Below are 27,891 nucleotides of genomic sequence, written 5' to 3' on the forward strand. Positions count from 1 at the left end.
ATAAATTGTAGCTCCTTTGCGTTGCGGTGAGATATGACGTATACGCTCTTCTCACATATGTACATACATATCAATTAAGAGTTCTAATTATGAGACATAAACACACACGCAGACAATTCCTCTTAGCCATCTAATCGCAAAGCGAAATGAACGAGTGTACAAATACTCAACACACGCACACACACATGTATGCAAATATGTGGTTTGTTTTTTTGTTTGTCTGCAAGTGAAACTCACAGATCTAAATATATAACAAATATATTCCCGAGAGCGGCACAGAATTATCGGAAACAAGCATGAGCATGTAATATACGGGCCAGCTTCGAGCCCAGTCTCCCCGTGTGTTCGTTCGTGCTGCACTCAGCTATCCGTTGTTCGCGTCTCGACGTTGTAGGTAAGTTCAGTTATGTCTATATCTACATATATCTATTCTTTTTTTTCCTTTTTTGTATTATTAATTGTGTGTTATGATTAACTAAATAAACTGTCGAAATAAATATGCACTTGTTAAAGCGGAAATGCAATTGCTGCGTAAGGAATAAATAATGTGCATTGCAGGACTCGATTTGTACATTTGTATATGTATGCATGTGTGTGTTTGTTTCGGTGTATAAGTGCATTACCATCTCTCCAAACTTTCGCTGTTCACAAGTTGTGTAGGAAAAGAACGGGCACATGTACATATCCATCTACATATGCATGTGTATGTGTGCAAGTGTTGGGCAAGCGGTCATTGTGATGTTGGTGGGGTGTGGGTGGACGGAAGGGATAGCTAGATAGACGGATGATAGAGAGTACTGAGAGAGATAGAGAGAACGCACAGAACGGACTCGGACCCGGCGCGCACGCTTTTCTCTCGCTGCTGCCGCCGCCATCGCCGCCGATTCATCAGCGCAAATTTATTTTTGGAGCTCTGGCAAAGCAGCGACATTTTTATTTAGACTTGGAATTTGTTTTTGATGTTTTCTACGACATTAACATAGAATTCGACAACTTCTACAACATCTCAGCACAGTATCTGCAACTGTTGCAGCTGCAAATCAACGACGTTGTCGATGTAAGCGCAATCAGCTAATTCAAATTCAACTCAATTACTCTTTTTTAACGTATATACTCGATACCTTACACACATGCATGCATATCTATAAGTACTTTATACATACACACTAATACATGTCTATATAGGCATATTTTTGCGAGACAACATCGCATTATTTTTATACACTTTTTGTCGGGTAACACACTACAATTTTTTTTTAGTGTTAATTTGTCGTTAATTATATAACAGCGAATATATAGCGAAATTGTTTTGTTTTGTTTTCATTTTGTTGGCGAACAGCATTTCTCATCCTTGAAGGCAGCAGCAGGATACAAGATCAGCCGCGATCATGGACCCGGAAGCGTTTTTGGATGTGGCCAATCAGGTCATCAAACTGAAAATGTTTCCGTTCTTCGACATTGCGCACAGTTTACTTGCCGCGCTGGCCGTGCGCGAGGATTTGGGCGCCAACGCTCAGGCCTTCTCCCGCAAGCATCCGCTCGCCTGCTGGCTCTCCACAATGCTGGTCATCTTTGCCGGCGGCATGGTGGCCAACGGTCTGCTCGGCGAGCCCATTCTGGCGCCACTGAAAAACACCGGACAGCTCTTTGTGGGCACTGCCGTATGGTAAGCAAGCAAACACTCTTCATGCTATGGTTTGTGTCTTAACTTTCTTGAAGAAGAAATCTTAAAATCTTGAAATTTCAATTTATTAGTTTATATTAGTAAACTTACAAAACTTAATTTTACCAGAAATTTTCACTTTCGGTCTCAGTATTTGAATTTGATTTAAAGACTACTGCTATTTTATTGTTTAGTTAATATATACTTATTTACCAACTTATGTGCAGACCAGACCCTACACATTATTTATGTATTTTGTAATTTTCTAGTAAAGAAAGTTTGCGATCTGGAATTGTATGAAAGTATTTATAAACTCATGTTGCCCTTTCTTTTAGGTACATTGTTTTTTATACACCTTTCGACATTGGCTATAAAGTGGCCAAGTTTCTGCCTGTGAAGATCGTGGCCAGCGCGATGAAGGAGATCTATCGCGCCAAGAAAGTGTATGACGGTGTCGGACATGCGGCCAAATTGTATCCCAATGCCTGGATCATCATGATCATCATTGGCACACTGAAGGGCAATGGCGCCGGCTTCACCAAACTGATTGAGCGTCTCATTCGTGGCGCTTGGACACCAACCGCCATGGAGTTTATGCAGCCATCCTTGTAAGCCAATTGCCTACCAAAGTGAAAGATAGTTTCTTAAAATTTTCCATTTCATTCACTTTGCAGCTATACAAAGGCATCGTTGCTGGCTTCGATTATCTTTGTGCTCGACAAAAAGACGGATTGGATCTCAGCGCCACACGCTTTAGTTTACTTTGGCATTGTCATATTCTTGGTGTACTTCAAGCTGTCGTCGATCCTCTTGGGCATACACGATCCCTTCCTGCCATTGGAGAACCTGTGCTGTGCCATCTTCTTTGGCGGCATTTGGGATAGCTTGGCCAAGATCTTGGGCCGTGGCCAGGCCAAGGATGGCGATAGTAAAGACGTTAAGAAAAGCAACTAACTAGCTAACACAACAACAGCAAAACACTGACTACTAATTTTCCGAAATTAGTTCATTTTAACTACATTTTTTTATTATTATTTGTAATCATCGCGCTGCCAACCAAAGCAACAATTTTGTATTGTTATTCGAACGAACAACGCCCGTTTTTTGTTACCATGTATCGTATCATTTGACAAGTCCTTTTCGATTGTAATCCCGTCAAGACGCTATAGTGAGTATCCTTCCTGTATAATTTGTAATATTAGTAATTGGCATCAGTTTTAATCATGAGCAACAAGTGGGTGTGTCTGCTTATGCTTGACTCTGATAAAAAGTATTGTTCTTAGCTCTTATTTTGTATACTTGTTATTTGACTTGACATCAGACATCATAGGACGACGAGTAATTAAATTTACGATTTTACTTATCTACACAATTTGCTCAACTTTTATGTTTTTTTTTTGTAATTCTTCGGCAACGTCGAAGGCTCGCCTATAAACGCTCAATTTTATATTTACATTATTGTATATTTAAATGAATCTGTTTTTTTTTTTTTACTTTGTGTGTAAATATTACATAGTCAATGCAATTTTTTGTTTAAAAAAAGTGTTGCAACGAGTCATAATTTTAAGAAGTTGGAACACAACATACAAAAACTTTTTTTTAGTTAGTTACAAATGAGAAACAAAAGAAAACATATTATAATTAAACACGCATTCATGCAATTGACGACGATCCTCTGTATGAGTTACTAATAATGATCATTGGTTGCAATAAAAATAAAACAAAAAACAAACGAAAACTACGTGAACTTTGAATTTGCTTACCATGGATTCGAGTGAGCGGAAAAAAGGAAAACGCATTAAAAGAGTGTTGATATCGAGTGTATAGAATATATTTATATATATATAATATATACGTATATGAAAAATTTGATAACTGGACTCTTTACACATACATGATGGACTTATATATACGGTTTTGTACTTAGAATGCTATATAATTGTTTGCTATAGAGTGGTGTAATTGTGCTTACAGTGAACTGCAAATAACAAAAGGGAAGAGAGAGAATGAGAGAGATTAACACATCGACATCGATCGAGATGTATAATTTCATGCCTTACCAATGAATTCAGAAACAGGATCGTTATCGCCCTCGCCACGCATCGTTCCGGTGATCTCCTCGTTCTCGACCATGGGCAGAAAGAGTTGCACAAATTCAGGGGAATATGGATGCGTTATTGTCTCAAGCACTTCGGTAACAAAATAACGTATCAACGAGATGTCCGTGTCCTCGATGGCACAGCATTGTTTAATATAGCGAAGCACGGGCACAACACACCCGCGTGTCAGCAGATTGACCATGCGATCCAATATCATCTTCTTCATCTCCAACTGCACAAGTATCTCCAGCTCATCCTGTTTCGATTCAAATAAGCGAATCAATAGAAATAAAATTTGCTGCTGTAACGTTGGATGCACGCCTGCCACCTCGTCCAGCACAGCCAAATGCGTGGGACAGCTGTCGGTGGAGAGCTTAAAATACGATGGTTCCATCACCACATTCTCAATCCAACGTATCACACCAACGCCCACAACGGGATATCTGCAAGACAATTTAGAAAGGATTACTGTCAAGTACTTTCAAGCACTTGCAATGCTTACTTAATGCAATTGTAAAGCGTCTGCAGTTCGGCAATCAATTCCGTTGAGCCCTGATCCACAATGCAGATAGCGTGCGCCTTCTCAATAGCCTGTATGGTGCTCTTCAGCTCGTCCTTGTTGAGCAGCCGCTCCGTTAGCGGTCGCTTCTTTGCCGGCTGATCGATAACGGACGATGCGTATGCCAGCAGAAAGACATATTTTGGCTTGTGTTCGGGATTGATTTTAACGCTCGCCCGGAACAGGGCATCGACCAGCAGCTCGAGAAATTGTGGATTGCGTATGAGGTCAATTGGTGGCGGATCAGAGCCCGAATAGTTGCGAAACAGCACCGTAATGTCAGCCGGATTCAAGGTATTGCGTGTTAGCATTGAGGTAAGCGCTTGACATGCCTGCGGATAGACAGCCGAACCATTCAGAGCCATCGTTATGGGAGTAACATTTTGATTGCTAGAATAAAAGAATATAGATTAGTGATAAGTTGGGATTCAACCGGACGAGCGAAGTATTACTTTTGCAGTGCGTATTTGATGATCTCCTGTGACAATCGCTTCATGTTGAAGCCACCCTTCTGCTCCTGACTGAGCACCTGGATCAGAACCTGAGAATAAACATACGTGTGCTGGCCATGACACACCATGCGAGCACACTCCTGTATCGCGCCGTGCACATCATCTGGATTGTTCAAGAACTTGACAATCGATGTCTTTAGCACACGCGAGAAGACTTCGATTTGCTGCGCTGCCGTCGAGATTGAGGTAATTTCACTTTGGAAGCCCGCGTCTGATATCAGTTTTATTGTAAAATTGAGCATAAGGCAATCGGGGTATTCTTCGGCCAAACGATATATCAACGATCGCCACGTATAATGATCTATCATCTCCGTTAACCAATCTGGCGTCTCACCCTCCTCTGTGAATATCGTGTCAGCCTTCTTTGGATCGAAGGACTTGAGAATCATTTCCTTCAAATGATTCTCAACCATTGCCTGAACTTCAGTCACTTTGACGCCGGCTAATATCAACCATTCAGCCAGCAGATTGGCCATCTGGGCGACGGCTTTGTAGTTCTCCGACAACATGGAAATGACTTCTTCGGGCGAGCCACCAGATTGGAAGTAACGCTTCAATTGCGTAAATATTCCCGGCTCCATTATGTAATCCGGTGTTAGGAATTTCTCCAGACATTCTTTAATTGTTTTCTGTGGATTATCCTCGTGCACTTCCTGCTGCATATTGGCAACAACAATATGAAATTGACAGTCGAGTTTATTGTTTTGATTGGCAATTGACGTAAACATTGAAAATAACAACAAACCTCGCCGCTTGCAGTTTGTTTTGCTCGGCCCTGCCAGCCGGAATCATCATATTCCACTTCCATGGTCGTTTTAAAAGCGGTGCATTCACGAAATCAACACTTATGCTTAATATTATTATTTTTATTTATAATAGGCACGTACAGACTAAATCGATAATTTATTGCTATCGATATGTACATTTTACGCGCAAATACCCGATATTTTCGCGGCTTATCGTACGATATAAATTTCCTCAACATCGTCATTGTACAGTATATAAAAATGCATAATACATTTTTTAAAAATATATTTTAAAATTTTTGCAACAATTTGTGATAGAAAAATATAAAATAAACCTTTTATTCAAGTTTGTGTGTTGTATTTATATCGATAGCATATCGATTAAAAGTATCGCATGAATATCATCCCCCACTATTTGTGGTGTTTTTTGGTATTGTTGTGCTGTGAACTGTACTTTACGCCAACGTAACCAGTTAATCGATATTTCGAAATATCGAAAAGCAGTCGTGGGTGCGTCTGTAAACTTAACATAGTCTGTTAATTTTCCAATTTTACAGTTACAAAAATGGCGTCGTTTTAAAAAATATTTATTCACACAAGTTCAACTTAGGCTGCTAAGCTTTTCGGTAAATTACTTTTCTGCGACTCGCGATTTTTACGCAGCGCCGGCTCCAAAAACATATCGTTCACTGCTTTCATAAGAAAATCGGGCACCAAACACGCGACCGTTGTGATTATAATATAAAGCCACATTGGAAGAGAGCTCAGGAATTGGTTGTAGACGTGATACAACGTATTGCCGCTGCCCAAATTGTAAAGGTAAGTGCTTAGCATAAATGCAATTATTGACAGCACAATGAATGCAAAATTCAAATAGCTCATGTAGTGCGATACCAAAAACACCTTAATATTGCCCACTAAAACCAACACCATGATCAGCATCGTGCCAAAGGTAGAAAAGTCCGCCGTTTGTCCGTGCTTAAAAACGACGTTGTTGTCATACAAAACCCAATAGGCAAAGTAGAATATGATGAGCATTTGAAGAGCGCCGTTTAAAATCCATATTATAAATGTTTTCCAAGTGGTTAGCTGGTTGTGAGAAATTCCCTTGTATAAGCCGGGAAATCTGAAATGTTAAAATAAGTAATATAAATAATGATTAGTGTGACCTGTGCCGCTAAAGGTCTGCGAATATAACGGATTTTTGCCCGCTTTTGGTAGTTATTTAACTTCAATGATAAATCTTAAGCTAGTTTTTAGAGCACTCACCTGAGCAAAGTGTTCTCACTATAGTGCTTGTCGGACATGGCCAAATAAGTGAAACTGAACGATATGTAGATAATGTCGAATAGCCACAGATACAAGTCATTATATACTGAGGTAGCTGAGAACAAATCGTACACCTGAAACAGCGCCATGCAGCCGGTGATGATGATGTTCTTATAGCAATAGAAGAGCACGAGGAATGCCAAACGTTCCGTATTATAATGGCCATGGACGAGCAGCAAACGCTGCAGCATATCAAACTTGGCAATGGCGTAGTCGGCACTTCTGGCCGCCTGTTTGCCCTCTCTACCCGGAATGCCGATGCCAATGTGCGCCTCCTGGATCATGGACACATCGTTGGCGCCATCACCAATGGCGGCCGTGATGTGTTTGCCCGACTTCTTGATCAGCATGACAATCTCGCTCTTTTGCAGCGGACTCAATCGACAGCAGAGTACCGCCTTGCATCGAAGCGCCAGGTCGGCAAACTCTTTGGGCATATGCATTAACAAGGCAGCCACAGTGATGCCATCGATAACCAGAGCTGTGGGCAGTTTCTTACCATCACTGTTCAGGCTATTCTCTATCTGCTTGAGTCGAGCGGACAGTTCCGCGGGATCGGTAAGGTTGATGAGAAAATGTACCTCGGCGGCGGGAGGAATGTGCTTGCAGGCCATGCCAATGTTGAAAGCAGTCTCTACTTTGTCACCTGTTAGTACCCAAATCTTGACGCCAGCTTCCTGCAAAGCGACTAACGTCTGATCCACATTGTCCTGCAGTGCATCCTCCAAGGCGGTGGCACCCAATAGATCAAGTTCTGCATGTAAAAAAAGCCTTAAAACATCAGCCATAATCAATTGTCTCCGTCTGTCCTGCTGTCCGCTTGTTTAAGTATTTACATCTTAGTCAATTATATGATTGTCACTGGTAAGATTGTTGTATAATATTGTCGTTCCCTAGAACCGTTTGCTTACCCACTTCAATAGTCTCATAGCATTGCTCAATCAGTTCCTTGCGATTAGTCAGTTGTATATTGGCATTATTCAACGCAGACACAAATGCCGCATATTCACTCTCGGTCAGCATTCGTCGGGCCACGGCCAGTGTGCGTAATCCTTCCTTGGCGTACTCTGTGATCTGTTCATCAACCTGGGCGATTTGTGCTGACTTTTTGCATCTGGGTAGAATGGATGTTTCGGCACCTTTGCTATAAAGCCACAGCACATCGTTCTCATCGCGCATAATGACGCTCATGCGTTTCCTATCCGAGCTAAACTCGAGCACTTGCAGACGCTCGTATTGGAATTCCTGAACATCGCTGCTGCCCTGCTTGAGGAGATTTAAATGCAACGTATTGTTATCGATGCTCTTGAAGATCAGGCCCAAGCGCGCGCAGCCCTCTAAGATGGCCTTCTCATCGGGACTCGAAGCCTGATAGCGGCTAATAATATCACTGGTAATTAAACTATCGTGCTCGGATTGCTTTTCATCCGTTCCCTCGACGTTAGGCTCCAAAATGTCAACGGTATGGCACAGGGCAAGTGCCTCAAAGAAGTCCCGAACTTCGGGCTGTGAAAGATAATAATTGAAGGCATTGCATAGTGTAGTCAACTCATTATGTAGACTAAAAATAGTTTATATTAGTTTGTGGTCGAGAAAAATATATGGGATCATAGCTTTCAGGTTGTGTTCTAAATGAACTTGAGTTAAGTTTAAAGTTTCATATAATTCCGTTTCGTCGTGTGACTTCTTAAGATACTGCTAAGCTATCTGATTAGTTTGTTTCGTGTAGAATTTTATTTAGATAGCTTCTAGAGTGAAAAAGTAATTCTGAAACTGACGGAGAGTTGATAGAACTTCCATTCCATTCGTGACTTACCTCCATGGTGTTTAGCTCTAAACGCTCTTCTGTGATGGGACAATACAATCGGGTGTTTTCCAATTGATAATTGCGACCGGCGGTGAAGCACTTGAGGAATATCATTTGGTTCTTGGTAAGCGTGCCAGTTTTATCCGAAAATAAAATGTTAATCTGTCCCAAATCCTCGTTCAAGTTGGAGGCATTAACACCGCAAGGCTGATCGGTTTCCGCATCGTATAAGAACAGATCCGATTTCATGAAGAGGGCGCCAAAGACACGATACAACTCAATGTTCATGTACATCGAAATTGGCACCATATAGTTGAAGAGTATGAGAAAGGACAGAAAGTCCTCAAAGATTTGCCACACCGCATTATAATCGGGCAGCTCACCCAAATAGTAGACAGCCGGATAAACATCGCGAGCCTTTTGCCTGCCAACGAGAAGAGTGTAAAAAACCACTTCAAATTGTTTGCAAAAAGATATTCAACGCACCTCTCGATGAGATAAAGAATTAGGACAACCACAACCATGCCCACAATGAGGGCAATGATGAACTTGTTGATGTACTGTTCACTGGAGGCGGATTTGTTGCCCGTGTAGCGACTGTTTAGCTGCAGCTTCGTTGACATTCCCGTGTAGATGGCACAACCGATGACACGACCCTGACCTTTAATGCGAACGCCGCGCAGCAATAGATTCTCAATGGACAGCGGAATGGCATCTCTGGAGCTGGCATCATCGAATTCGAGGCGACCATTGAAACTGTAGAGATCCGGCGTGGACTGCTCGCAGACAATGCTGCCCAGCTGCTTGTCCAGCTCCAGCGAGACGTAATCATAATTGCTGGGCACAAAGACGGTCTTCAGATTCGTCTCGCCATCCAGATTGGCGGTGTTCACAAAGCACAGTCCTTCGGAGGCGCTGGAATGCAGCAGCACAAGATCACAGGGCACATCGCTGGCGTTGCTGACGATCACCAGATCTCCGGGCGCAATGAATGCTGCCTCAATGCACTGCTCCTTGCCCTGACGTATGACAGTAACTGCAAAAGAGAAGATACCTAGTTGAGGTGATATGTCGGATGGTTGAAGGAGTGCTTCACCTTTTGTGGTGTTGACGATTTTATCGCTTTTGGAACGCGCATAATCCTCGAGTCCCTCCTTCAAAGCGGTGACAATCATGACGAAGAGCAAAGGTAACAACGATGTCAATGGATCAATTGTATCATCTACAGGAATGCAAAAGTATTACAAGTATTTAACGATTACAACAAATATTTATAATATTTACATACTGACGAAGAACGAGACAATTGTGATGATCAGAAAGTAAAAGTAAACCGCTCTTCGGAATTGCTCGTAAAAGTTTAGCGGTATAAAGGTGAGCCAAGTGTATTTCGTAGTTCTCACACGATTCAGGGGCTTTCTCGTCTTATGCTGTTGTCCTTGGCTGATGGCGATGCGCAGAGGTGGCAGCTCCTTGCTGCGCTTCCCACTTGTTGTCATGTTGAGGCTACCAACTTGCTGCTTTAAGTTTTAATTGCTTTCTGATGGGGGTGTATAAACAATTATGATGGATTATGGAGGGGCTAGCACACGAGTGTTATCTTGCCATGCTCAACGTCGACTGAAATTGGGTAAACACATTTTAAATTGGAAGTTCTCCATAGTCGATTATATAGTCTTGGTACTCATACTTAAGCCTAATCGTTTAATCAGTTAAGCGAACATCCTGTTCAGCAGGCGAAAGAGTGTGTTTGATTTACTTTCCTTGAAATCCCCGGAGTATTATCAACATACTATACCAATATATATATATTGATATGTTTATATGTTAATGGATCTATTATTGGAACTAATTGTAATACACTTTGTTTAGCAATCGAGTTGAAATACAAATATTGCCTGCATTTTGCATGATAATTGTTCTACATGTTGTCGTTTCAATAGATTAACATTAACGTTAGATTAGATATAGCAAATTCCCACTTATATAGCATATAGCAAAATTCTATATATGTGTAGAGCTGCTGTATATAGTAACTGGCAATATAATATTGCTGACCACTTCAGCACATACTTATTTATAAGTATTTTAGGCAAAGTGCCAGTAAGCAATTGTCGTGTTCTGGTCATTGACTTTGACTTCGACTTCGAACGCTACTTAGACTTGCAGGAAGTGTGCAACAAGTGACGACATTATCTTTTGCAATCTATAGTAACTGAGCTTTGCGTTGAGCTACACTTCTGAAATTTTGTGGTGCAATTTGAAATGCTGTTTTATTCAACTTTTTACAACTTTTTTACAACTTGAATTCCCTTTTTTGTATTTTTAGCCTTAAATATCATTCTCAATCGTTATCAAACTTGTTCGCACTTCTTTAATCACACTAGATCACACTTGGCAAGTCGTTGAGCATAGTTCAACGATGTCACTGACTAAGTGCCAAAGATATGGCGACCTCTTCGATATGGTTTTGAGTTTGGGGTGACGCATCTGGCTCAAATAATCAGTTGGGCGTTCACCCTTAACATGGGTTGGTCTGATTCACATGCCAAATGCTATGCTCAAAGTAAATAATTGAATATAATAAAATAACTATTAATGGGTTTTGCACGCATTAAGTGCTTTACAGGTTTTACGTTTTTCAACTTAAAAGATTTTTGATATAATAATTTTAAAATGTGTTACTCTCTAATATTCACAATAATAATAAGCTTTTCAAAAGTTGACTTATTTATGGTGCATTTAGAGTTTGTTTGCTTTGGATATATGCGGGATGACGTTTTTCCCGATAAGCTATATAATTATTCAGTCTATGACTATACAAAAAAAAAAGAAGAAAATTTCCCAAACCGTAGCGCAAACCCGAATTCAAAAGCTCAACGGCTTTTGCCTTTCGGACACAGCGAATGGCCGTGAGTCAAGTTTTTGTTGTTTGGGTTTTCTGCTCTCTCTCTCTCTATCTTACTCTCTTTCGCTGGGTGTGTATGTGTGTGTGTGCGGCGTATACATATATGATTCAATGCTTTAAGATAAGATATTGTTATCGACTTTATCTCTTTGGTTTCGTTTCAAAAAAAAAAATAATAATAATAATTCGTAATAGTCGCCGGTTGGGAGTTTAAGAGAGCAAAGCGTTAGACGACACAATTCTCTCGCTCTTTGCAGAAAGTTTCTTTGGTTTATCTCTAAGCATTATTTCGATATATATTGTGTATATAGTATATATCTTTAGAGCAAATGTTCTGGCACCGCACTCGGTTGCGCTCTTCGATACGTGTGACCCCAGAGTATGAAATTGACGCGATATTACAAATTATTCGCATATCACAATCAACATATGTACATATACCCTTAATACCCCTGATATATTTGACGTATGCATGTAGGTGTGTGCGCCTCACACACACACACACACACACACACACGCATACAGAGGCACACGCACACAGTCACATCATCATGATTTGTACTATCGCTATCAACAATTCTTCGACAGTTTGCCGATAGATCAGTTTGCGCGTGGAAGGAAGGCTTCTCCTTCCCATTTGTTTTGTATACTCGCCCGCTGCATGTGAACAACTAGTAATACAATAAATATATATAGATTTATATATATATACATATTTCATAGATCTACAACGAAGATATAGCTCTTCCGATACTCAAGAAATCTACGCTTAAGCACACAACAACAACAACAACACACAACAACAAATATGGTATGTTTACATATCGCTAAAGTTGGCTACAAATTATGCTATATATGTATATAGAAAATATAAAAACACATTACTATCACTATCTATCCTAGTGATTTCGAGTACCTTTAGTTCTGTTGTAAAACTGATTACAACGTCGGTGACAAGTGACAATTTCAAGTACCATAATTACACTAATCTAGATGTAGATACAACTAGAGACGTGCTCTCTCCTCATAAGTCTTTCCAAATGAAGTGATTGCAGCTAAAAATTCAATTTATTTTCAAGTGCAAATTTTACAAATAAATAAAATGTGTTTTTAATGTTGTATATGGATATTCCCCAAGGTAATCAAATACATTTTTATATTTTGTTTCCCAATCTTACCATTAGGGAATATAATCCGTCAATGAATTTTCTTCAAATTTAACAAAAAGTTGAAATATTTACATATATGTACATTTAAAATAGCAGTGCCTATAAAAAATCCACTTTAAACTTGACAAATATATATAATAATATATTTACATATACAGCCATGTTCATTAAAATAGCAGTACCTACAATATTATAACCATAATTTCAAGATAAAGTTGTATATCCTTTCTTTTGATTACCTTGGAATCGAACCATTTCTTAGCACCAATTAAAGTGCAAAATAATATTTTGGCATACATTTTTTTTTGCACTCATCAAAGAAATAACCGTAAATTGATAACAAGTTTAATTGTTGTAAAAGAGTTATCAATCTTATATATTCATAGTGCATTTTTTCATAAGTTCTTTCAAAAATTGTGCGCAATAATTACAGTTCTCGTGTTTATTCTGAATTTCCCTCAATTTTTTTGTGTAACTATTTATATATTATAAAATTAATTGATTCAATTGGGAAATACCAAACAAAGCGTGTACGGAAATTGTTTACCTTAAAATGTTTTTACTGCAAAGTGCTCGACTTTGATATACCCTCTAAAAAGTTCTAAAGCTTTACAGAGAATGTATTTTATTTTAAATTGAGAACTCTTTTCTGTTTATGAAATATCTAAAATAGGTGAAGAATAAATAAATATTATTTGTAATGTATTCATTCTTTATAAATATTATCTTACTATTTTTTGTTTATTTTTGATTTTTATTCTTGAATTCCAACAACCCGTTAGAAAAATTGTGTTCATTGCGCGCCTGGCTATCGTACACTTTACTGACAATCACTCATTACGGGGGATTAGGCATAAAAAAGGCTGGAGTTTTTTTATGATTCATACAATTTATTTATATAAACATAAATTGGAATCGGAGTAGATACTGAGGAATGCAAATGACAAGTTCATTTTTACATAGTAATCAATTCCTTGATTGACATTTTTTTTCGAGGGTATTAAGTAGTCGATTAGCTGCAACTTTTTGTAGTTGCTAGCGCTCCCAAAAGATTATTTTTCTTTACAGATCTATTAAGATAACTCTGGGAGTGGCAAGAATTCTGTCGTCAATTTGCAAATTTGTCGGATTCCCCACGAAGTATGCAACGATAAATTGTGGTTAAGAAACGATATAAATAACTGGAGCAATTGTGGCTTTATTGAAGGGTCATTAAAGATTAATAAAGATTTTATGAATAGCAGATATCCGAAATATTGCCCGCTGATAAAATGTAACATTCGAATTGTGAAATTCAAATTGATTGGCGGTATATGTATAGGGTTAGGTTAGGAATCGCGGATTGTTAAGGGTATTTAGGGTATTCATAAATTGGAATTGGGAAGTACCAATTGAAGTAGCAATAATGACATCACACCACCTCACCTGTTACTCTGACGCTCTAATCTTTGTATTGATTAGGAGTTTAGTGTTTGTTTCTCCCAATTGTTTTTTTGTTTTTTTTTTGTTGGGTAAAGGGCGGAATATGTTGATCAATTCGTAGAAATAATGGCATGAGGCGTTTTAACTGTATTAGTCAGCTTGCGACACTTAAATACTATCATAATCTTATCTCGACTCTTGACGGTCTCCGATACGATACGATATGCAAGAGAAACAACCTACCAAAAGAGAGACAGGAAGAGAGATCGAGAGAGAGAGAGAGAGAGAGAGCCGGCAATGTTGTGGGATTAACAACAGTCGCCATCAAGCGAACAGATTGCGATTGCGTTTACTATATTGTGGCTGGGAGTGCGCGAGTCGAGTGCGAGTTGAGTGCGAATACAAACCAAAATAGAAAAAGATTTTTAATATCGATTTAATGAATGAATAACCTTAGCGGGATACTATATCCGTCAAATATAAAACGTCTGTTTTCACTCTCCCTCTATACGATTTTCGGGTTTCGGGTTTCTTATCGTCTAACGGGTATTCAACAGTCGCGTAGCTTTGTGTAATTATTATTTTTTGAACCATATAACTTGAAGGTTCTCAACTGTTGATAAAGAAGCCAGAAGGCAATCTTGAATCGCTGCTCTGATACCAAGTTTCATTGGAATCGATTTGCTTCGCTTCGTTTCCCTTTATTTTGCAGTTTTTCAGTTTCCTTATATTGTCGGTGCTCTTAAGTGCTAACGTTTGCCCTGGAGATCGATTGGTATTCACACATTGCTCCAAAATTGGTGTGCTCATATGTAGGTTTTCGGCTGTATTCGGGCATTTCGACCACTATTCGGCTATTTGTGATAAGAAGAGCGCGTCGTCGACTCATTTTTGAAGCCTTTCGCGCAATTGTTGTAGTGTATTGTACACACAATACAATACTCAGTACTCAGTCAGCATTTAGTTTTTAGTAGCATGCGATTCATTCGTCAACCGAGGCGCATTCTACTAACAAGAATCCGTAAATCCTCAACGAACAAAATAGCGCAAAATCACGTTTAAACATCACGTTATATACAATCGACGCCGCTGTTTATAGACTGGATTAAGTCAATTTTTTTGTGGTGGATAAGATGTATCAAAAGCTCTGTGGCAAGCGGGTGAGTTGCATAATTTTCATTCAAGTTTCACTTGAAGTAAGCCTTTTTTATGTCAATATCTATCTATCTATCTACTGTTGAGATATCATGAGATATCTCGAGGATTTTAAGAAGAAGATGAAACTAGAGAATTCTATTGGAATTGTGTTTATTGCGACATTGAATTGGTTTCGCTGGGTGTCGAATCTTCTGTATGAAGAGTTCGTAACCAAAATATTATCTACGTATTATCACTCACTAAATGTGGCCAATTGATATATGACTATGACACACCCGGACAGACGGAAGGACGGACAGACAGACGGACGGACGGGACGCCTACGTCTGCCTATCTACCTAACTATGTATAATAAGCATACCAAACAGCTGCGAGCATGAGTACTCAAACTCGTACTCATACTCACACTCGTACTCACACACACACACACACACACTCAGTCGTTTTCCAATTCGAATTCGTTTGCCACAATCGCTGCCTTGAGCTTTCGTTACCGCCAACTACTCTAATCGCTCCGCAAACTGTCGGGTTTCGATAATTCCTATATATAAAAGTATTACTCGTAACCTGACTGGAATACATATTTAGAATGAAAATAAAATTCTTTATATTTATTGAGCAATTCGATCTGCAACTTAAAACTAAAAGACGTAAATATTCTTGCAGAATATCAGAAGAAAGTTGTATCTGCAACGCAAAATAGAAAATAAAACAAGTTAATAAAGTAAAGTAAGACAGGAAAGAATATACATAAATATAGTATATAAATCTATATAAGGTGCTCACCATTCTTATTGCTAGCGCATTTATCAGTTCAAGTTAAAGATCAACGATAAGCTGCTGAAGAAGACTTTTAATATTAAACTCTCTATCAAAGTGTTGTAAGAACTAGAAAATCGCATCGAGTTTTTGTGGCTTATTTGGTGGAATTTTTAATTGTCTTTATTTCTGATTATCATGTCTAGATATATAGAGTAATCAAAGTAATTTATTTTATATATTATTATACGTTTTTACTGAACGAAGTAAAACTCTTCCACACTTACGTTTTTATACCCACTACCCTTAGGGAGATTATAACTTTGTGTCTTCAGGAAATGTATGTAACAGGCAGAAGAAATATTTACGACCTTATACAAAAAATATATATTCTTAATCAAGATAAAGAGCCTGCCTCTCTGTCTGTATGAACATCTAGGTCTTCGAGGCTATAAGAGATAGAGCAATAATTTATTTCTGACAGCACTTGTTATGTTTGGACACAAAGCAAAACTTGTTTCATATTTTTGCCACGCCCACTTCCGCCCCCGCCAATTGATTAAAATCGAATAACAAGCGTAATTTTGAAGCTGAAGCTTCTTAAAGTTTGGTTGCGATCAGAGAAGTTATTATAAGTAGTCGTTATTTAAGAAAAACTTTCGTTTTCTTCAAGAAAAACTATTCGGTCTTAGTTGATTTGGCTGACTATATGGTATATTTTGCACACTATGGTATATTTTGTAAGTGAACTATATCAATATACCAAATGTATATGGGCAATTCTCAAAGAAAGGTAAACCACGACCGAAAAAAAAATCTTCACATTCATCGTATTTTTTTGTATAATGTCATAAAGAAATATCCAAATTTTTATAATACAATGGATCCGTAGCATATCTCGGTTGTTTTTATAAAAAAATTTGCCTGCAAACTGAAAAAATGTAATTTTTTCTCTTTTAGCTCCTTTTGTATGCATTTTTATGTTTTATTATTTCACAAAGAAAACATATGATATGTTTGCTCTTTTTCTACCAAATCTCTTAATAGCAATCCAATAATAAGATAAAAAATGCAAAGTGAGCGAAAATATGTTCAATCAACTGTTTATTTTTATTTTGCTTCTTATCTATTTTCAAATCGTACGTTCGCGACCAAAAACATCATTTCATTGTAATTGCTCCGCAATAAGTGCAAGCAGGTGAATGAAACTTCTCGTGTTAAGTGATTTTGGTATATATATTAAAAATATAAAAAATCGTTGGGGTTACTCAAACCAATCTTTTTTTATTGATTGTCAAAGTAGCGTACGTTCGCGACCTTACCTATAAGCATATGTCGATTTTTACTAGCGTCGCATGGATTTAAAAAAAAAAAATTTTTTTTTGTTTTTGTTTTTGAAAACTATGTCGTTTGCAGTTACTTATTACTTGTTAGTTATTACTTATTATTTATTACATATTTTTCTTGCTATTAATAAATTTCAGTACATATTTCATATTTAATAAAAATTTATTTTTTTTGCTTTTAAATGTTATTAGACACATTAAATTGAGTTTGTTTTGTTTGTTTGTTTTGTTTTTATGAAATATGAAGTTATTAATAAAAAAAAGTTGTGGTAAAAATAAAAATTTTATTAATAAAACAACATGGAAAAATCGTACGTTCGCGACCGTACGTTCGCGACCGGAACTTAATTAAATTAAAAATAAATAAATGGAGATATTTTCTTGGGAGTAGACTTAATAGAAAGCTACATGATTCTACTTTGTAAGTAAAGTTATTTCTTTAAAATATTCCGCCTCAATTCGCAGAGTTTTGCATTTTACTGTATTAAGCCAAAGTCGACTTCCATTTTGCGTACGTTCGCGACCGCATGTTTTTTGACAATATTTTGAAAATTAAAAATCGATAAGCCCCATAATTTACACTAACCAAAGAGCTAAACAAATGCTATCGAAGAGTAAAAAAAAGTTTCAGGAAACGTTTGTTTTCGATTTTATTTTTCTAATTTATCTCGTACGAACGTACGTTCGCGACTTTGAGAAATGCCCATATTTGACACTCGTATGGTATATTTTGAAAATAGTACAACAACAATATACGAAATGTAGCTATAGGTATCTAGTATTTTGTACACCCTTTGATATATCTTGAATGTATATTTTTCTTAACTTCGAGGTATATTTTATGAATAAGGCCGCAATATTTTGATTTTGTTCAAAATGGTTAGCGGGTATCTCATAGCCGAGTACACTCGACTGTAGCTTTCTTAATTGTTTTTACTTAATTCGTCTATGCTAATAAGTGTTATGATAGCTATACAACAAATTGTGACTGAAATATCTCAATTAAATGAGGCAGAAATGTATGCTTTGAAATGCTAGAAGCGAGCACTGCACAACTGAATGATACGCTGTAAATCAGCTTAACTAGAAATTCGCAGAATTCGCAAAAATAAACGAATTGAAATGCGATAAGATATAAGCAAAAACAGTTTGAGTCGATGCTGAAATAAAGAGCAATGCGAAAAGTCGGGCAATTCAATGTGAATATATTCAATTTCCAAGTCGAATATCGACAAATTTGACGAGAGCCGGCAAATTAAGCCTGCACTTTGAACTCCCATAACTAAATAGTCGCAGAGAGACGACGCGAAGAGACAAAGACGAGCAAACGGCAATACAGAGAAGAAGAACTCAACTACAACTATTGCTGTTGATGAAGAGTGCTCGACATCGTCTAACGTACATCCCAAATAGACGTATAGCTAGACAAGCTCATCAATCAAATTCGAGAGCATATTCACAAATCAGCTGGCGATCGGAATCGGAGTGAATCGTAATGGGAATTGCTTTGGGAATGGGGAATTGCAGATCATATCATCTGAGGCAAACTCAGTGTGAGAACGGGCTTTAAGTTGTGCACATCGCAACGCGTAGCGCTTATTTCGACAGTTCTCTCTCTCTCTGTATCTATCTCTGGTGATGGGAACTTTGGGAAACGCGGTGAACAACAAACGATTGACGACGTCGCATCGATCTTGAGTGATTTATGTATAGTGACTGTGACACTTTTACAATGTACATATAGAAATAGCCAGTAGCTGGATGTGTATAATTAGTTAGAATAACAGCAAATGTGCAGCGGAACGATGTGGAATGGAACACAAAAACGTCAAGTCTCCATTACGTGACGCCCCGGTGTAAAAAATCGTTCGATCTATGTATCCATCCCCCACCCCTCAAAACAAGAGTCATGTAAATGCGAAAAACAAATACCACGCACTAAACACTGAACTGAACTGATATTGCAATAACAACAATAGAACGCGAACAATACACTCATCGTAGTACGTCAATACACGATACACAATACACGCTGTATGTGCATAGAGAACTGTTCAATTGAAGTGTTAAAATTACCCACTTAACATCGTTTTAAGGTTATACCTTTTTAATGTGCTGACAACAGCAACAATAACAATCATAACAACAGCAAAAAGTCGCTACAAATACGTAGAAAATACAAAAAAAAAAATTCCGAAAGTAAGAAAAAGCCCAGCAGCAAATGCATACAAAACGATCACACGTAAAGAGCAGCTGATGCCGATTATCGTACACCGTACTTGGCATCTCGCACATTTTGTTATAAACAAAATACAAAAAATAAACTAAAAACAAAAAAAAAAAAAGAATCAAAGCCGCGAACATCTGCGAGCTAACAACAGGTGCATCATATACCGTATTTTTGAATATCGTATTTGAAATATATCGAACTTTTAAACTGATGCCCGTTATCGTATACCATACTTGGCATCTCGCACATTTTGTTATTAATAAAATAGATAAAAACTAAAAAAAAAGCAAATCAAAGCTGCGATCATCTGAGCATCGTGTATCGTATTTTTTAATATCATATCTGAAATATATCGAACTGTTTAAATATTTTCAAGTGACGTGCGCGCAACTTGTTTATTGACAAACATTTTTATCATATCGTAAAAAAAAAAAACAATATCATTTCTGCCTCACAATTCTGACACGACAATTCTTCGCGAGTTTTGACTAAGCTAAAAATTATCTTTATTCTAAATGGGAAATGCTTTAGGCGGCATTGTAAAAGCAAAGCTAATTTTGTGGAAATATCGTAAAGCAAATAGTTGCATGGAAATCACACAAAAGAACCCCGAAACATTTTTAAAGCGAATATCGTAAATCGCATATCGTAAGAGGAAAAAGTGTGAAATAAACAATTTCAGAATAAACGATTGAACAAAAATAAATTTAATGGATTCTTTGACAAACTCATGAGACAATCAAAGAACGCAAGTGTCGCCTTCCTCTTCGCTGACGCGGCCCCTCTCCTTCCACATTTCTCGCTTTCTCAGAGAAGATGCACAAATTATGCACGAGAGAGACGACAAAGGTTGAACTGCTTCGGTTTGTTGTCAGCCAGATGTTAGACAATGAATTTCTTTGGCCATGACTATGTGAGCGGCTTTCGGCGCATCGATCAATTTGGTACTAGATATCAGCCGCATTCCCAGTATCATTATCAATACCAACATCATCGCAGTCATCAGCATCATCGCCATCATCATCATGTTCATCATCATCATCATCATCATCAGTATCATTGGAGGGAACAGGAGACAACACAGGGCTATCTCAAAGAGCCGTTCGTCTGGAAACAGCGTAAGGTGCGTCACATAAACTAAGTATTTCTGGAGAACTAACAGCACTTTCTCACAATATCTCACATTGACCCATTGCGCAATGCACAACACAACAACTTTTGATGAGTACAAGTGCTCTTAGAATTTCTCTATTTGATTAACCCCATTAACCTTTTTGCTAACCAAACGCAACGCACAGATGTTTGACCAAACAGATTCTCCCAAGCATTGCTTTAATTCAAATAACCTCCAAGCATGACGGAAAAAGAACCTATATCAATCAAGTATATGTATTTGCCTAACAAAACGTTCAATCAACGCGGCGTATACGTAATGTGAATACTAAATCAAATACGAGTATTATGATGAGATCTTTCAACTTTTGATATTGAACTTGACTTGATTCTCAAAAGGGAAGCCAATGGCAATTCTTAATGAATACAATTATTACTTTGAGAGTGAAATTGAAAACAATATGATAGAATGTGTTTATAATTAAAAAAATTGACTTTAAAGTATGTATTTACTTTTAACAAAATAGTCTTCGGCTCTATTAATATGTATTATGTATAAAGTATTTCTTTACTTTTAACATAATAGTTTTCTACTCTATCATTATTAATTGCTGATATATAATAATAATATGTAATATAATAATAGTATTGCATGCTAGAGAATTAGCAACAAAATTTAATTAAATATAAACATAAAATGTAAATACTAAAGAATTGTATTGCATGCATTCTGAAGAAAGAAAAAAGATTTAATAAAATATATAAATGTAAAATGCAAATACTAAAAACATAATGCATGTGCTTTAGAAATGCTCATTTCCTAAAGACTTAACAATACTCTTAATTTCTGTATTATAAAAATAAAATATATTACGCTTGTATTGATTAAATTTAAGAAAATGTTTGTACTCAAAGAATCTTTACGCTATTTACTAACTTGTTTTTCAATTTGACTTGCAGGGCTCCAGAGTTAGCACAATAAATGACTGGCTACAAATACAAATCGGCGGCTCGGAGGATGTCAAGAAGAAAAAACCAAAGAATCAAAATCGCATCAAGTCCACAAAATACACATGGCTCACATTTCTGCCGCAGAATCTGTTGGAACAGTTTCGACGCATTGCCAACTTTTACTTTCTCGTCATGACGATCATATCGTTGTTGATCGGTAAGCCAACTAACTTCACTTTGATTATCCACTATTTATTACTAAATCAATGCCTAAACAACACCTTTGCAGACAGTCCTGTATCGCCAATGACCTCGTTGCTGCCTTTAGTCTTTGTGATCGCTGTTACCGCCGCCAAACAGGGATATGAAGATGTGCTTCGCTATAGAACTGATAATGTGGTCAACCAATCGCCGGGTAAGCACTGAAATATTCGCTGCATTTCTTATAATATTATAATTCACGTTAATTTCCAGTGACCATCATAAAGAATGGCGTCGAGGCCATTGTGCAATCGCAGCATGTGGCAGCCGGCGATTTGGTTGTCGTCGAGCGAGATTGCGATGTCCCCTGCGATCTGGTGTTGTTGCGTTCAACAGATCCGCATGGCAAATGCTTTATTACCACCGCTAATTTGGATGGCGAGTCGAATTTGAAGATCCTCACCATACCACGCGATCTGCCGACGGTGCCCATCGAGGAGATGCATAAGCTGGGCACCATTGAGTGCGAAAGTCCCGGCACCGATTTATATAGTTTCAATGGCAAAATCGAGCTGGCCGGTGGTGAGGGACGCGTCCTGCCGCTGTCCTCCGAGAATGTTCTGTTGCGTGGTTCGCGCGTCAAGAACACGGAGTGTGTGATCGGCTGTGCGATCTACACGGGCATGACGACCAAACTGCAGCTGAACAGTCGCCTCACTCGCAATAAGACCGCCTCCAGCGAGACCTACGTCAACAGATTCCTTATATTTATACTTATAGCATTAATCGCCATTGTTACCTTGCTTTATTTCCTAAAGCGGTAAGTGTTAATCCTTACTTCTGTTCTACTTTTCACTTAGTTGACTTAGTGCAGAGAATGTTTTAAGTTAAGGCAAAACTTTTACGTCTCATCTTAACGTTGTGTAGGGAAATCTTCTCTTATGATCCGAATCAGATAGTTTGATTACAGGTTTAAAGTTAAAAAGATTTTTAAATATACTACTCTATAGTGTAATGTCTTAGCTTAACTATACGAAGTCTTGTGCAATTCTTGTAACATAGAGAAATAGGAGAGGGAGTTAAATGTGTTATTCGTTTTCCCATAAGATCATTTTAGCATTGCCTTTGGGTAAAGCAACAGGAATAGCTAGTAAAAATTATTTCAAATAGTTTGTAATGTCTCAAAAGCGTTTACCTCTTTAAACCTTTACACTTTTTATGCCCTTCAACAGTTATAATGAGCTCTTTGTGATACCCAAGCTGACGTATCTGGGTCCGCCTGACGATGGCTATAGCGTGAGGCAGTTCCTGCAGGATTACCTCTCGTTTTTGATACTGTTTAACTATCTGATACCTATTTCGCTGTATGTGACCATCGAGTTGCAGCGTGTGATTGGCAGCTCGTTTATGGAATGGGATCACGAGCTGTATGAGAAGGAGACGGATCAACAGTGTGTGGTGAACACATCGAATCTGAACGAGGAACTGGGCCAGATCAACATACTCTTCTCGGACAAAACGGGCACCTTGACTAAGAACGAAATGAACTTCCAGCAGTGCTCGATTGCGGGCAACAAATATATGTATAAGAAGACGCGGCTGGAGGACATGGAGACCAAAGCGCTGTCGGACATTAATACATTCACTGTAAGTACGAATTAAGCTGAGCGAAGAGGAGCATCATTTGACCAACTCTTTGACGATCTTTACTTTCAGCGGGACCAGAAGAACTTCTTTCAGGCTTTAGCCATTTGCCACACTGTGCAGGTGGCAGATACTAGCACACCAACAGCTGACGAGGTGCCACCGGAGAATGCCAGCAGTAAACAGGACGCGATCAAATCTGGTCCACCGGAAATGTATTCGATATCGGATATCACCGAGGAGAGTCAAAACTCTAGTCAGCACAGCGAGCTCAACAATGTGAGCAATACGATTGAGAGCTCTCTGTCGGCGCATCCGAATGGCGTGAATGGTGCCACCGTCACCTCATCGGATGTGAATCCTTTGCTCCTGGCCGACGACAGCTGGAGTAAAGTGGAGCGTCGCAAGCGGCCGCAGGTGGTCAAGCGTAGTCCCAACTTTGCGCGCTCCAATAAGATTCACAATGCTGCAGCTGCCGGTGAGACGCAGCCAGGCAGCTTATCGCCAACGAATGGCTTGCCCGGTGCAGATGCCGGTGCCAGTGGCCTGCCTAGTCCACCCATTTTGCGTCCCATTTCGTTGCAATTCCAGCGCTCCACATCGGAACGTGATCTGCCGCAGTTTGGCGAGACGGCCGCTGCTGCTTTGGGTCATCGACGCGTTCATTCGTACGGAGCGCCCAGCGCCTATTTGTCCAATCCGGTTGGCAACATGACGCCACCCATTGGCGGTCTAATGCGTGTCGGCAGCAACACGTCCCGCGAGTCTTACGCGGCGCCCACTTTTACACGTCAGCCTACGATGCTCATTCGCGCCGAATCGCAGCGGCGCAAACAGGAGATTCAGCAGACATTGTGGTATGTTTTTCTAGTTGCCAAGGTGTTTCCTATTACTGACAATGATTAACATTGTTTGGCTGTTGAGGTTGTTCCATTGCGAGTTGCCAACACTCTTCTAACTCAATTTCTCCAACTGCCTTTCTTTACTCACTTTATAAACGCTTGTTCTATATTTTCAATTTAATACGGATTTTCTACTTTTTTTCCCATTTATAATTTTTATAGTCGTTTAAGCTCTTTCAATATTCGCAGTTCCAACAGAAAATTGTTTAAGTTGTTTCGTTGCCAGACGCTTCAACAGTCTCCTAACTCCATTAATCCGACTGCCTTTCTTTCCTCATGTTTGAATTGCTCCAATGATGATTTTTCAGTATTTTCAATTTAATGAAAGTTTCCTTACTCATTTCCCTATACCAATTTAAAATCACACATGTTGTTTGATTCCCTGTCGGTGCAACAGTCTCCTAACTCCATTACTCTGACTACCCTTCTTTCCTCACGTTATAATCGCTCCAATGTATGTTCTAAATTTTCAATTTAAATAAGGTTTGCTTACTTATTTCCCCATTTCCAAATTAAAATTGTTGTTCGGCTGTTGCAACGTCCGCAGTTCCAATATGAAACTGTTGAAGTAGTTTCATTGCTAGGAGCTTTAACGGTGTCTTAACTGTCTGTTTCATAATCGGTATTTCCAATCCAAAATTGTTCAGGATGTTATGTTATCGATCGTTCCAAACTTTTTAACTCCCTAAACTATTTCACTTCCACTCGATCTGCTTGCAAAGATTTTTATATATGGGATTCGACTGTAGCTCTTCGATTTGTTTCTAATATCGTTTTTTATTCCATCCATTGCACAGCCTATTGGACTACCAGGCCTCCAGCCCAGATGAGAAATCCCTGGTGGAGGCGTGCGCCAACCTCGGCCTCGTCTACACAGGCGACGACGACGAGGTGCTGCGCGTACGAATTGTGCCACCGCACGTGGACTACAAGCGACCTCTGCACAACGGCAAGCACCGAGAGGATTCATTCCAGCGGTTGCATGTGCTCGAATTCACCTCGGATCGCAAGCGCATGAGTGTGATTGTGCGAGATGAGGGCGGCAAGAAGTGGATCTACACCAAGGGCGCCGAGAGCTATGTGTTTCCGTTGTGCGCGAATAGTTCGGCCGATATGGTGACCAAGACGGATGCGCATATCAGTGACTTTGCACGCTTGGGTCTGCGCACTCTGGCCGTTGCCAGGCGAGAGATTACCGAGGCGGAGCATCAGGAGTTCATCACCTCGCTGGCGCAGGCGAATAGCTCGCTGGAGAACCGCAAGCAGCTGAGCGAGGAATGCTATTCAAAGATTGAAAGTGGTGAGTAATCTTCAGGCCTGTGCACACATAGTGTAATTTCAGAGCGTTAACGTGACTCGAATGTGTTTGATAGATCTCGACTTGCTGGGCGCCACAGCTGTAGAGGATGCACTGCAGGACGATGTGGCCGATACGCTCGTGTCCCTGCAGGCGGCTGGAATTAGGATCTGGGTGCTAACAGGCGACAAAGTAGAAACCGCACTTAACATTGCTCTCTCCTGTGGCCACATTCCGCCCGATGCCAAGAAGTACATCATTTTGGAGTGCAAGAGTCGCGATGATCTGCTCGTCCATCTGAATGTCCTCGAACGTGAGATTGTCTTTGGCATTGGACAGGAGTGTGCTCTCCTCATCGATGGCAAGAGTCTGAGCGTTGCGCTGACCGAAGCGCCCAAAGAGTTCCGTGACGTGGCTGTCAAGTGCACAGCGGTGCTTTGCTGTCGCCTCAGTCCGCTGCAAAAGAGCGAGGTTGTGGCCCTCATCAAGTCATCCAACGAGAACTTCAACACCGCTGCCATTGGCGATGGCGCCAACGATGTGTCCATGATCCAGGAGGCGCACATTGGCATCGGCATTATGGGACGCGAGGGCCGGCAAGCGGCTCGCTGTGCGGACTTTGCCTTTGCCAAGTTCTGTATGCTGAAGCGTTTGCTGCTCGTCCACGGTCACTATCACAGCGTGCGTCTGTCGCTGCTGGTGCTCTACTTCTTCTACAAGAACATTGTGTTCATGGGCATCATGTTTCTGTTTCAATTCCACACACTCTTCTCCTCATCGTCCGTCTACGATTCTTTGTTCCTGACCCTCTACAATGTGATCTACACATCGCTGCCCATTCTCTTCATATCGTTGACCGAGAAGCCCTACACCGAGGAAGTCCTTATGCAGTAAGTAGCGAATTATGTCTGACATATTATTAAGGTTTCCCAAATATAAATTGGTGTCATCAGCTTGCCTTATTGCTTCTGCTGTTATTGAAATGTTATCACCTTTGTCTTCTGCAGAAATCCAAAGCTGTACAAGAAGAACACGAATAACAAGCAACTGCATTGGCCCTATTTCCTGATGTGGACCTTATTTGCGATTTACCATTCGGTTATCATCTTCTATTTTGCCTTCTGCATCTTCTCGTTCAACAATGTCATACTTAATGGCGGCCAGACGGTCGCATTCTCCTGTTTTGGCACCCTACTCATGTGGGCATTGGTGATCATTGTGAACCTGAAATTGTGGCTGGAATCGTTGTATCTATCGTTTTGGTATATTGCGACCTTGGTGCTCTCGATACTTGCCTTTATGGTTACGACTGTCATCTACAACGTTATCAATCTGTGAGTGAATTAAAACTTCAAAAATGTATATTTACTGTATAATATTTATGTTTGACTTTTGCAGGGATTTCGATACGGATATATATTGGGCGTACAACAAACTACTGGCCTCCCTGCCCGTATGGCTGTACATTTTTGTGACGGTCATCGCCAGTTTGCTGCCCGATTTCACGCTGCGAATGCTGAAGAAGGCTCTAAAGATCAAAGGCTTCAGCATTTTCCCCGGAAAACAACGCAAGCTACAGATGCGCAAGAAGTTCGAGTCGACCTATTTATAATACTTAGTTGTAGTTCATCATTTTTATACGATCTATTTATTTATTTTTGCCCTACACTTATGTACATACACAACATCTACTTTTTTTTTTTGCTTTTTTTTTAAGAAAAAAACTATTGTTTGTTGACAAGATGTTGTGTTTTTTGCTTGGCGAAAGAATTGAGACCAACTCTCTCTCATTTTAAACACAACTGATGTGAGAGTAAAAAGAATCAGGGGCGTTCTCTATGTGTAGTACATGTTCTGTAGACATGTGTCTGTCTGTCCTACATATATGTCTGACTGGCTCTTTGTGTATTTGTATTGTTTATCTGCGCAATTTATGATAAGAATTCCCTGCAAATTACGGGCATTGTCAATTAGCTAGCGTTACTAGTATTCTAGGGAGGGTGAACAAAAATGTTCAACTCGACAAATTGCTTGCTAATCTCATTTTGTTCGAATTCACATTCCAAGCAGGTTACC

At 39.3% G+C, this 27,891-nt stretch overlaps 4 protein-coding genes across 7 annotated transcripts; 2 read left to right on the plus strand and 2 right to left on the minus strand.

Annotated features, from left to right (window-relative positions):
* The first annotated feature begins 213 nt into the window (after nucleotides 1-213).
* LOC117563467 (trimeric intracellular cation channel type 1B.1) lies at nucleotides 214-3,404 on the plus strand. Of its 2 annotated transcripts, none has more exons than XM_034241823.2 (4): nucleotides 214-394; nucleotides 1,340-1,666; nucleotides 1,999-2,271; nucleotides 2,338-3,404. In XM_034241823.2, exons 2-4 carry the CDS (start codon nucleotides 1,389-1,391, stop codon nucleotides 2,615-2,617), a joined length of 831 nt encoding a protein of 276 aa, XP_034097714.1. In that variant the 5' UTR covers nucleotides 214-394; nucleotides 1,340-1,388; the 3' UTR covers nucleotides 2,618-3,404. The 2 variants fall into 2 exon arrangements, with proteins under 2 accessions (XP_034097714.1, XP_034097722.1); XM_034241831.2 differs by lacking the exon at nucleotides 214-394 and adding an exon at nucleotides 951-1,057.
* LOC117563442 (negative elongation factor D) lies at nucleotides 3,105-6,053 on the minus strand. 2 transcript variants are annotated; one of them, XM_034241783.2, is made up of 5 exons: nucleotides 5,579-6,053; nucleotides 4,774-5,489; nucleotides 4,265-4,711; nucleotides 3,724-4,205; nucleotides 3,105-3,641 (listed from the first exon to the last, which is right to left on the minus strand). In XM_034241783.2, exons 1-5 carry the CDS (start codon nucleotides 5,639-5,641, stop codon nucleotides 3,610-3,612), a joined length of 1,740 nt encoding a protein of 579 aa, XP_034097674.1. In that variant the 5' UTR covers nucleotides 5,642-6,053; the 3' UTR covers nucleotides 3,105-3,609. The 2 variants fall into 2 exon arrangements, with proteins under 2 accessions (XP_034097674.1, XP_051859560.1); XM_052003600.1 differs by having other exon boundaries at nucleotides 4,774-6,053.
* A 97-nt stretch (nucleotides 6,054-6,150) lies between these two features.
* On the minus strand, nucleotides 6,151-10,491 carry LOC117563401 (phospholipid-transporting ATPase IF). 2 transcript variants are annotated; one of them, XM_034241738.2, is made up of 8 exons: nucleotides 10,406-10,491; nucleotides 10,004-10,335; nucleotides 9,812-9,937; nucleotides 9,202-9,751; nucleotides 8,725-9,139; nucleotides 7,820-8,414; nucleotides 6,849-7,662; nucleotides 6,151-6,705 (listed from the first exon to the last, which is right to left on the minus strand). In XM_034241738.2, exons 2-8 carry the CDS (start codon nucleotides 10,212-10,214, stop codon nucleotides 6,186-6,188), a joined length of 3,231 nt encoding a protein of 1,076 aa, XP_034097629.1. In that variant the 5' UTR covers nucleotides 10,215-10,335; nucleotides 10,406-10,491; the 3' UTR covers nucleotides 6,151-6,185. The 2 variants fall into 2 exon arrangements, with proteins under 2 accessions (XP_034097629.1, XP_034097634.1); XM_034241743.2 differs by lacking the exon at nucleotides 10,406-10,491 and having other exon boundaries at nucleotides 10,000-10,099.
* A 9,852-nt stretch (nucleotides 10,492-20,343) lies between these two features.
* Nucleotides 20,344-27,526, plus strand: LOC117563391 (phospholipid-transporting ATPase IF). Its single transcript, XM_034241727.2, has 10 exons — nucleotides 20,344-20,830; nucleotides 21,781-21,988; nucleotides 22,061-22,186; nucleotides 22,246-22,792; nucleotides 23,205-23,619; nucleotides 23,689-24,473; nucleotides 25,316-25,818; nucleotides 25,892-26,705; nucleotides 26,823-27,149; nucleotides 27,214-27,526. The coding sequence occupies exons 1-10, from the start codon at nucleotides 20,597-20,599 to the stop codon at nucleotides 27,425-27,427; spliced, it is 4,173 nt and encodes a 1,390-aa protein (XP_034097618.1). The 5' UTR covers nucleotides 20,344-20,596; the 3' UTR covers nucleotides 27,428-27,526.
* The last annotated feature ends 365 nt before the right edge of the window (nucleotides 27,527-27,891 follow it).

This window comes from Drosophila albomicans, chromosome X (assembly GCF_009650485.2).
Source record: "Drosophila albomicans strain 15112-1751.03 chromosome X, ASM965048v2, whole genome shotgun sequence".
In the NCBI taxonomy this organism is placed as follows: Eukaryota; Metazoa; Arthropoda; class Insecta; order Diptera; family Drosophilidae; genus Drosophila; species Drosophila albomicans.

Bases quoted from the DNA above. Each gene is read 5' to 3' on its own strand.
- LOC117563467 (XM_034241823.2), top strand. From the start codon at position 1,389: ATGGACCCGGAAGCGTTTTTGGATGTGGCCAATCAGGTCATCAAACTG. The intron at 1,667-1,998 runs GTAAGCAAGCAA...CCTTTCTTTTAG, and splicing joins TTTGTGGGCACTGCCGTATG to GTACATTGTTTTTTATACAC. The intron at 2,272-2,337 runs GTAAGCCAATTG...TTCACTTTGCAG, and splicing joins GAGTTTATGCAGCCATCCTT to CTATACAAAGGCATCGTTGC.
- LOC117563391 (XM_034241727.2), top strand. From the start codon at position 20,597: ATGAATTTCTTTGGCCATGACTATGTGAGCGGCTTTCGGCGCATCGAT. The intron at 20,831-21,780 runs GTGCGTCACATA...TTTGACTTGCAG, and splicing joins TCGTCTGGAAACAGCGTAAG to GGCTCCAGAGTTAGCACAAT. The intron at 26,706-26,822 runs GTAAGTAGCGAA...TGTCTTCTGCAG, and splicing joins ACCGAGGAAGTCCTTATGCA to AAATCCAAAGCTGTACAAGA.
- LOC117563442 (XM_052003600.1), bottom strand. From the start codon at position 5,561: ATGTTTACGTCAATTGCCAATCAAAACAATAAACTCGACTGTCAATTT. The intron at 4,206-4,264 runs GTAAGCATTGCA...ATTGTCTTGCAG, and splicing joins ACGCTTTACAATTGCATTAA to ATATCCCGTTGTGGGCGTTG. The intron at 3,642-3,723 runs GTAAGGCATGAA...TGTTATTTGCAG, and splicing joins TCCTGTTTCTGAATTCATTG to TTCACTGTAAGCACAATTAC.
- LOC117563401 (XM_034241738.2), bottom strand. From the start codon at position 10,214: ATGACAACAAGTGGGAAGCGCAGCAAGGAGCTGCCACCTCTGCGCATC. The intron at 9,938-10,003 runs GTATGTAAATAT...GCATTCCTGTAG, and splicing joins AATTGTCTCGTTCTTCGTCA to ATGATACAATTGATCCATTG. The intron at 8,415-8,724 runs GTAAGTCACGAA...TATCTTTCACAG, and splicing joins TAGAGCTAAACACCATGGAG to CCCGAAGTTCGGGACTTCTT.